At 60.9% G+C, this 9,808-nt stretch overlaps 1 protein-coding gene across 2 annotated transcripts in view; it reads left to right on the top strand.

Moving 5' to 3' along the window:
• The window catches only part of NFATC1 (nuclear factor of activated T cells 1), an 85,811-nt gene that overhangs the window by 44,842 nt on the left and 31,161 nt on the right, over positions 1-9,808 (top strand). The window contains exon 7 of one of the 2 annotated variants that reach the window (XM_026455178.1): positions 2,111-2,493. In XM_026455178.1, coding sequence (XP_026310963.1) covers positions 2,111-2,493 — 383 coding nt within the window. Of the gene's footprint in view, positions 1-2,110; positions 2,801-9,808 lie in introns of both variants that reach the window. The other variant, XM_026455177.1, reaches the window with a different exon arrangement.

The raw sequence follows: 9,808 nt of genomic DNA, 5'->3' as shown, positions 1-9,808 counted from the left end.
GGGTGTAATTCCAGCGTGACCTGGTTGCAGGGTGTAATTCCAGCGTGACCCCAGTGGCGATTGCAGGGCGGGGTGGCTGACGAGGCTGGGGGAGCGCACCCATTCCCCCTCCCCTGCCCTGGGCACCACTGTAGAGGCAGCCCCTGGCCTCGTTCTCCAAGCTTGACAGCTCAGGCCGCACTCTCTGCATTCTCTGTGGCTGGACTTGCCCCGGGCCAAAGGCTGGGGACGCCTGGGCTATGGAGCCCCAGGAAAGCCTGGCAGGACGCTCAGCAGAGTGTGGCTTTATGGGCCCTGGTCAGTGAGCTGCAGGCTGTGTCCTGGGAAGGCCTTGTAATCACGATTACCCTGTGATTTTCTTCCTGCCTCCTGGACGTCAGCACCTGCTGGTCACCCACCCCATCTAAAACCTCAACCTCCCTACGCAGTGTGCAGGGCGGACGCTTTAAACCTCGGCCTCCCTACGCAGTGTGCAGGGCGGACAGTTTAAACCTCGGCCTCCCTACGCAGTGTGCAGGGCGGATGATAGAAAGATTTGAATGAGTGAATGAAAGTAGGAACTTGAAAAGTCAGCACAAAAGCAACAAAATGCAGCAACTCCACTGGGAATCCCTGGGTTGAAAGCTCCGGCTGACTTCCCCCGGACTCACAGGCTGGCGAGATTCTACAGCCGGGAACGGCCCATATGGGTTAGTTCCTGTGATGCCTCCAGTGTGGCGGGAAGGTGGCTTGGCTACACAGATGACTCGCCCCTGTGCTCACGACCGCCGGGACCTGTGGTGGGGGCTGCAGGGGAGGCTGCACGTAGCACAGGTGCTCCCGTAGCACGAGCTGCCGGAAAACGCCATCTCCATCGGTCGCAGCTGCTGGTGGACTCGTCGGCGCCCAGCTGTGGTGGGGAACAGCTGCATGGACTCGCAGGCTCAAGCCCGGGACTAAATATTTTCTCTCGAATTAGAGATGCTTTTGTTTACTGCGGGAGGCTGCTGGACCCTGTGTGGCGGCCAGTGTTGGCACCGGGAGCCTGTGTGCCGGTTTTGGGGGCCACTCATAGGCCCCAGGTGGTGATGGGAGGGGGAGTTTCCCTCCCTGTGGCCGACGCTGCTGCCAAACAGGATCCACACAGCGTTCGCCCAGAGCAGCGCCGCGCGTCTGTTAGGAATTTGCGTGCACCATTGCGAGAGCTTTAGAGCCACTGAGCCGTCTGATGTCTCCTCTAAGTAGCACGAGAGACCTAAAACCAGCAGGAAGATAGCAACCGCAGGAATGCCGGCTGGGACCTCCTCGCTGCTCCCGCTGACTGCGCGCCTGCCTGCTTTCTTCCTGACACCCCTGCAGAAGCAGGCACAAAGGCTGGGGTGGGTGCAGGCCGGGAGCCGGTGTCGGCTCTGGCCCAGGCCTGGCGGAGCGGCCTTGGGGACCCGGTGCCCGACCTGTAGGCTCCTCCCCACAGCCCTAGACTTCTAGGGAGGGCTGGGTGGGAGAAAGCTCTAGAAACTCAGGAGCCCCCTGTTCCGTCCAAGGCTGCCAGGTCGCGGCCTCCGCACAGCCCATGGCTTTAGAAGGGAATCAGAAGGACCGTGGAGGCGGTCCAGCGTCCGCCACAGTGTTTTTCTTTCGCAGTGACGGACGGCTTCTCTCCTGGAGCAGTCATTCCCCTTTGCAGTTGGATTTTTACTGACTCCTGAAAGCCATCTTGTTGTGTGTTTGAGTTTACCAAATGTGCAGACGTTTATCAAACCGAGTGTTGGGAGCAGAAATGCCGTCGTGCATCCAAGTTGAAATTTTTGCTTTGATTCCTGCGAATCCACAGGCCCCTGGGTCCAGGGCTCCCACCACAGTTTGCAAGTGGACTTTCATAGCACGTTAGTGCTGCGGAGGGTCCAAGGAAAACAGTCCTCGCCAGTATTAGAACCAGCTGCGACTCTCTCTGCCGATGACTCACACCTTTTTTTTTGTAATGGGGTGGGAGAACCAGGCAGGAGACAGAGGGACCCAGTCAGGGCCCTGTCGGTTTTGCGCAGGGTGTCGCAGCCACAGGCCTGCCTGGTCATACTCATCTGCAAATCTGCAACTCGTGTTTATTTAACTTTTCTTTTCCTTCTCACAGTTCCAATGATAAAAACAGAACCCACGGATGATTATGAGCCTGCTCCAAATTGTGGGCCGGTGAGCCAGGGATTAAGTCCTCTCCCAAGACCATACTACAGCCAGCAGCTCGCGATGCCACCTGACCCCAGCTCCTGCCTCGTGGCCGGCTTCCCGCCCTGTCCGCAGAGAAGCACCCTGATGCCAGCAGCCGCTGGTGCGAGCCCCAAGCTCCACGACCTTTCTCCTGCTGCCTACACCAAGGGCGTCGCCAGCCCGGGCCACTGCCACCTCGGACTCCCGCAGCCGGCCGGAGAGGCCCCCGCCGTCCAGGACGTGCCCAGGCCAGTGGCCACGCACCCCGGCTCGCCCGGGCAGCCGCCCCCGGCCCTGCTGCCGCAGCAGGTGAGTGTGCATCCAAGCAGTAGCTGCCCCCCTGGTCTCGAACACTCACTCTGCCCCAGCAGCCCCTCTCCTCCACTCCCGCCCGCCGCCCAAGAGCTGACCTGCCTGCAGCCCTGCAGCCCAGCGTGCCCGCCCGCCACGGGCCGCCCGCAGCACCCGCCGCCCACGGTCCGCAGGGATGAGTCTCCGGCCGCCCGGCCACGGCTGCTGCCAGAGGCGTGTGAGGACAGTAGTCCTAATTTGGCCCCTATTCCTGTAACGGTCAAGCAAGAGCCTGAAGAGTTGGACCAGTTGTACCTGGATGACGGTGAGTGCCCGTGGCCATGCAGATGTGGTCTCGGCCCGGCGCGGCGGCGTGAGCTCACGGAGGGGCCGTGTGCGTGCTGCATGTGTGGCACGTGTGGAAGCGCACCGAGGCCCTGGGCTGGGTGTGGGGTGCGTCCTCCTGATATAAAGTGCCCCCGTGTGATGCCATGGCGTCAGCGCCAGCTGGGGTGCCCGCCGTGAGATCTGCTCCAGTGATTACACGTGGGGCCCTTGGCGGGTCCTAGGCTGCAGACCCTCCTGCAACACCTGTTCCGGGGTCTAAGGCTCATATTGGGTGCCCAGGTTTGCTTCTGCAGCTGAACATGGAGCCACGTGGCTCAAGCTCAAAGCCCTGACCTGGAGAGGGACCGGCCTTCACGGTCGGGGCATTCTGGGTGCTGCCTGAGTCCTGTGAACGGCTTGTAGACAACAGCTTAGCCGAAGCAATGAGCACGTTACCCTGTGCGGTTCTGTCAACACTTCTAAATGCCGCAGCATCCTTGCCAGGAGCTCGGGACGGCTGTGACACTGGGGGCCCTAGAATGTGCCTTCAGGCCCCAGGTGCAGGGTCTTCCCCGTCCAGCCCCTGGGCTCGCACAGCGCGGAGACGCACCCAACACCGCGCACACGGGGTTGTTTGGGAAGGAAGTGGCCTCATGTCTGTAGCCAGGCGGGTGGTGTGGGGAGCCCTGAGCGCTCAGGCCTTTCTGTGAGGAGTGGTGACCGAAGGCGCCGTGGCGTTCTTGGCGAGTGACCGAAGGCGCCGTGGCGTTCTTGGCAAGTGACCGAAGGCGCCGTGGCGTTCTTGGCAAGTGTTTACATCTCAAGGCGCAGCCCAACTTGCTTGCGCTGTGATCAGGGACACACCTGCAGCCCTGGGGGCCACGCGTTAGAGGGCGGTTCAGCTCGTGTTTTCTGGCCCACTCCCTGCCTCGTGGCCTGGGGTCCAGGTGAGCCTCGGCCTTCTGGGGAGGGGACGGCATCGGCCCCTCCTGACCTGGGGGGCAGGGACTCCCGGGCGTCGGGGGCTCAGTTTCCCATCTGCTGGGAAGGGAGTGAGGCCTCCCTGCTGTTTCCTAACGGAAGGCTACAAGCTTTTTGAAGAGAATGCATGCAAATATTTTAGCCCCAAAAGCATGAAGCTCTTGAGCCCACAGCCCTGGTGTGTGTGTGGGGGGGGGGTGGGTAGGTGGGGGGGTGGGTGTTGGGGGGGGGGTGGGGCGGGGTGGGGGTGTGTGGGGGGGGTGTGTGTGTGTGGGTGTGAGCTTGCGGTAGTGTGTTCCACGGAGCCCGGAGCCCTCGTCGTCTGTTTTTGTGGGATGTGTCCCATCAGATCAGGAGGCTGCTGCCTCCCTGGGGCTGTCCCTCGGAGCCACACACTGGAGGCCCATGGCTGCCCCTGGCCACTCTCTGGAGGTTTATGATGACTGTGGGCGGGGCCAGGACAATGTTCTGTGTCCCGTGCAGATGTCGTTCTGAAGTTCTGTCTGACCTGCCTGCTGTCCTCCTTGTCCGCCGCGAGGTCAGCTGGAGCTCCGCGTGGGGCCCGTGTCCCTGCTCTGCTGCCTCCTGAGCACAGATGGACTCTGCCTTCCTCCCCAGCCCCTGCGCAAGGTGGACGCTGGCGTCCGTGCCTGCAGCCCCTCACCCCTGTCCGTGCCCCCAACCCCTCACCCATGCGTCCGTGTCCCTAGCCCCTCACCCCTGCGTCCGTGCCTCCAGCCCCTCACCCCTGCGTCCGTGCCCCCAGCCCCTCACCCCTGCGTCCGTGCCCCCAGCCCCTCACCCCTGCGTCCGTGCCCCCAGCCCCTCACCCCTGTGTCCGTGCCCCCAGCCCCTCACCCCTGCGTCCGTGCCTCCAGCCCCTCGCCCTGCTTTGTCTCACGTGGTGCCACATGGCCCCGAGGTGGCTGGGAGGTGCTGAGAAGTTCTCTTCCCACCCGCCACGCCTTATCCCAGCTGTGACTCACCAGCCCTGGGCTCCCACGTCTGGGCAGCATCCTGCAGGCCCGGGTAGGAAGCAGGTCTCGTTTATGTTTCTGCTGCCCTGGGGCTCACGTGTGGCTTTATGGCGAGGGTAGAGTTTGGGGTGGGACTTGGGGTGGGTGAGCCAGGGGAGTGCTGGGGACTGGGACGTGTTCTGCGTCAACACAGCAGGCAGAGGACTGTTGACCCACATGGTGCTCAGGCGACATCATCCCTTTACCCAACCCGTTACTGCCAAAGCCTCACCAGGTAGCCTGGGCCCCTCTGGCCTTGGTCCTAGAGGTCAAAGCTAAGTGAGCCAGGCCTCGCCTTGGGGCCTGGTGGGCCACGGAGGGTGGGCTGTTGTGTTGCTGAGTGCACAGGCTGGGGATGTTGGAGCTGCCTGGGTGTGGGTGTGACCCCGCCCTGGCCTACCTGACCGTGCATGGAAATGGAGGGGTCGGGACCGGGGAGGGGGTTGCATGGATGACTCCCTGACACATGGAAGGGCTGAGGCCAGAGTGCATCTGCCATGCAGCGGGGCCTGGCCTGCAGCTCCTCTGAGGGTGCCCGATGCCACATTCCCGTCGGGGCCTCTCCTGACCGCCAGTGGGACCCTGGAGCCCAAGATTCGCCAGCTGTAAAGCAGTCACTCACACCCCTTTTAAGAAAGTTTCTGTCCTAGAGTCCTGCCACCGGGACACTTGAGGACAACCTCTCCCGCAGGGTGAGCTCAGTTCCCAGCAGGCCTCTCTCCCCATTTTCCCCGCTCGGTTGCCGTGGTGATCTTCCCCAAACTCGGATCTAATGGATCACATCCTGTTCAAAAGACCCAGGGGTTTCTGTGTTGCCAGAGCAGAGATGACCTTGGAGTCTGGCTCCAGCCTCCCACCACCCCAGCCCACGAACCACAGTCATCTCGTACACGCACGTCTCATCAGGCTCAAGGCTGGTCCTGGGACTTTGAGCACAGGCCCCGAGCGCCAGCCCTGCACGCTGTTCTGGCCGCAATTTATGAGTCCTGCCTTCATTCTGTTTCCATAACCCGGGACCAGCCACACACAAGATTTTGGGGTTAGCCTATGGCGCTAGGCGGTGCTACTTTGGGCGTCAGGGTTGGGATGGAGGTTGAGATACCTGTGCAGACACCTCCCTGTGATGTGGCAAATGTGTGCAGGTAATGTCATCCATTTCATCTCCACCTGTGAGGTCCCTTGTTGCCCAGCCAGGACCACAGCGGTTAAGGCTTTGGGCAGCTGGAAGCAGTGTCAGCTGTGGCCTGATCTGCCCCCGCGGGCAGACAGCCCCTCTCAGTCCTTCATAGGCAGGCAGGCGGGGCACGTGGCAGAGGAAGTCCACAGGCAGGCGGGGCGCGTGGCAGAGGAAGTCCACAGGCAGGCGGGGCGCGTGGAAGAGGAAGTTCTGCTCACAGTGTGTGTGAAGGGGAGGGGAGAGGAGAGTCCTGGGGGCTGAGGGGGTGCAGGTGGAGTAGTGTCTGGTGCCGGCTCAGGTTCTGCGTTAGGGTGGGGTGGACCCTGGTGCAGGCCCGGCTCTGGGTTAGGGCAGGTGGTGTCTGGTGCAGGCCCAGGCCCTCGGTCACTGTGGGGTGGTCCCTGTTGCAGGCTTGGCTCTGGGTCAGGATGGGGTGGTCCCTGGTGCTGGCCTGACATTGCTGCCGCCCTGGGAGACAGGCACCAGGTCGTGGGCTCCAGGTTCCTCCTGAGCACCCAGGGGCAGGTCCACCCACTCTAGACACCTGCCCCTCCCCAGTGAGAAGAGCAGATTCAAATGTTGATTGCTCTGTCGGAGTGGATGGAGATGGAGCCTTCACTGAGAGTGACACGGGCCGCGCCGTTTCCCGTGTCCTGGGTGGATGGGGCTGTGGACGGGGCGCTGCCTGTCCTTGTGAGAAGATGGCTGGAGCGTCTGCCCAAGATGGCCGGGAAGGGTCCCGGGTCAGGGTTGAGTCTGGGTCGGCCCCTCCCCTGCAGATGACCTCCGGCTTGCCCTCGGCCCCTGGAACCTGGAACCCACACCCCAGGCTCACAAACACCATGACATAAACAAGGTCAGGGCCCAGGTTGTGTCGGGAAAGCCTCACGCAGGGCGAAGACCTGAATTGTGAGGTGAAACCCTGAGTCCCCCAGACCCCAGCAAGCTCCACAGAAATGCAGGGGTCCACATAGGGGCCATCTTGATGGGGACAGCGGGAGAGGGAGGCGGCTGGGGTGAATGTGGGTAGTGCTGGTTTAGTATTAATATATATTTTGTCTAATTTCACGTCCCCTAAGAGAATCGGTCATCTCAGCAGCCACCCAGGGGCTCAGGCGCTGGCTTAGAAAGCAGGCAAGCGTGACCTGGAGTTGGGGGGCAGAGAAGGGTGGGGAGCACAGGGCTCCCCGACCAAGGGACGATCTCAGCACCCGGAGAAGGAGCAGAGACAGGAGACAGGAACAACCACGAACCCAGGTCAAAGGTCGGTGCCGTGCACCCCAAGTGTCCTCAGCAGGTGGACAGTGTCTCCGTCTTTGTTCGTTTACACAACAGGGAGAGAGCGAAAAGCTGGGGTTGGAGCAAACAGGAGAGAAATAAGACTGTGTGGTGGGGGCAAGACTCACACACCTCTGACTGTCTGTAAATGGGCCGATGGGACAGAAGGCAGGGGACCTCCTGGCCAGCCCCGAGCCCTGTGAAGTGCCTGTGGCAGGACATGGCCATGGCAGGTGCCAGAAGCCCTGCCGGGTCCACGTCTCCAGCCTCCCTGGCTTCCCTTCTGCCTTCCGCCGGCCTTGTCGCCGCCTCCAGAGCCAAACGAGCCTGGCGTGGGGCGCAGATTGAGTCTCCAGCCCTCTGCGAACCAAGCCGTGGTGGATCGCAGAGCTGTGTGCAGGGCTTAGAAAGCGGGAGACAGGCCAGCGCCTGGGATGTCCTCGTGGGGCCGGGGACCCGGCCCTGGCCCCTGGGCGCCCAGCCGTGGTTGAGAGCCTCCCTCTGCCTGACCAGAATCAGAGCTGTGGGTCCGTGAACTGAGCCACCTCAGGGTTTTGCTGCTTCACGTGAACAGCTGTGCAGAGGCAGCCAGGCGCAATCCAGGCTCCTCACACACCGTGATGCTGACGAGGGCCTGCCCCTGAGCACGTAGAAAGAACTTATTCTGTGCGTACGGGTTTTGCGTTTTGTTTGGGTTTTGATTTTGTTTTAAATAAGAGAATAGTGTCCAGTTGCAGAGTCTGGGTGGGGGGGTCCACAGTGTCCTCATTTGCATCCCTGATGGGTCTGAGGAGGGCAGTTCACACCGGAGCCTCCTCCGTGGCAGCCTCTGCTTGGCCGCAGGAACCTGAAGGTCACGCACAGCCCACGTCCTGTGTGTCTCAAGGAATTCAAACCTCAAAATGAAAAATTAGGCTGGGCACGGTGGCCCACACCTGTAATCCCAGCACTTTGGGAGACCGAGATGGGCAGAACACCTGAGGTCAGGAGTTCAAGACCAGCCTGGTCAACATGGTAGAACCCCGTCTCTACTAAAAATACACAAATTAGCTGGGTGTGGTGGTGCACACCTGTAATCCCAGCTACTTGGGAGACTGAGGCAGGAGAATCACTCAAACCTGAGAGATGGAGGTTGCAGTGAGCTGAGATCTCGCCACTGCACTCCAGCCTGGGTGACAGAGCGAGACACTATTTAAAAAAAAAAAAAAGCAAAGAAAAGAAAAATGAATCCAGCTTTTTTTTTTTTTTTAAGGATTTCTTTGCTTTCCAGTCCTTTCTACTCACAAGTTTTGTTTCAGAAGTGCTTGACCGTAAATAAATTCCAATAATGAGGTCGTCTTTGTGTCTTCCCAAGATTGAGCTTTCCCCTCAGACTTCTCAAGCATGGCCGAGCCACAGAGGTTCATGTTTTAAACAGTAGTTTTCTGTATCTTGCATTATTTTAAATGTAGATCTGAAATAATGCCACAGAGCTCTGTGTGGCTCCTTTTCCAATGTGATTTCCACGCGTTCCGCATCGTGGAGAAGGGCCGTGAGGAGGCTCCACGGGGAATGGACTCAGGAAATTACACATTAGCGTGGGCAGCTCTGTGTCACACGCTGCTGCATTGAGAGCATTTGTGGGGCCCATCTTCTGAAACGGAGGCGCTCGGGGCTCACTGTGGTGCCCACGGGTCTGTGCCGCTGAAGTGGGCACCCTCCCTCGAGCCTCGTGAGGAAAGCGGCCGTCCCTCGGCGTGGGGCTGGTCTGCCGCAGGCGCCTCCCTGTGTCACCTGGACGGCCCCACGGCCTCTGCCACAATCGGCCCTTTCAGTCCCTCAGAAGCACTTGGGTTTAAAAAGTCTCGATGTCATTAAAACAACAAGCAGGTAGACGAGGCGGCCGGAGCGTGTCTGCCGCAGTCTGGGCTGTGAACTGGCCCCTCACCTGCCCCTCCTCCTGAGCCCGTGCTGCTCCAGAGAGAACAAAAAGCTCTCCTCATGGAAAGTTTTACTAACCTGGCCCAGCGCCCAGGTCTGAGGCCTTCCCCGCGGCTGAGGATGATTGAAAGGGTCTGTGTGCCGCGATCAAAAACGCAGCGTCGTTAACGTTGCAGACGTCGGCTACCGCGTGATGGATGGAGCAGTGAACTCAGCCGTGCAAATCATTCATTAGGGTCAGTGCCTGGTGCCTTGGGACTGCTGCATGGGGCTTTCGAGGCATAAAAATCACACTGCACACCCCCCAGAGACGGAGCCTGCTGTCAGCGGGGCGGGCCGGGCTGCGGGAACGGGTTCTCCAGAGGCCGCTGAAGACGCCAGGAGCCCGTCCAGACCCAGGCCCAGAGCTGCTTCCTCAGGGAGCCGACCCTGTGACGTGCCCGAGGTGAGGCAGCCACCAGAGGCCGCGTCCAAACCTGTGCGCCAGGCAGCGTGTGGTCCGAGGCACAGAGGCTGACTCACGTGTTTCAGTTCCTCTCTAGAAAACTTGCTCCCACCCGGTCTCAGCCAGCAAGCGCGAGGGATGGTGAGAAAGTTGAGAGCGGGCACACGCCCCCCATTAACCTGGTACGGC

Source organism: Piliocolobus tephrosceles, chromosome 18 (assembly GCF_002776525.5).
Source record: "Piliocolobus tephrosceles isolate RC106 chromosome 18, ASM277652v3, whole genome shotgun sequence".
Lineage (NCBI taxonomy): Eukaryota > Metazoa > Chordata > Mammalia > Primates > Cercopithecidae > Piliocolobus > Piliocolobus tephrosceles.
Note: the sequence above shows the minus strand (reverse complement) of the source record. Positions and strands in the feature narration are given on the sequence as shown.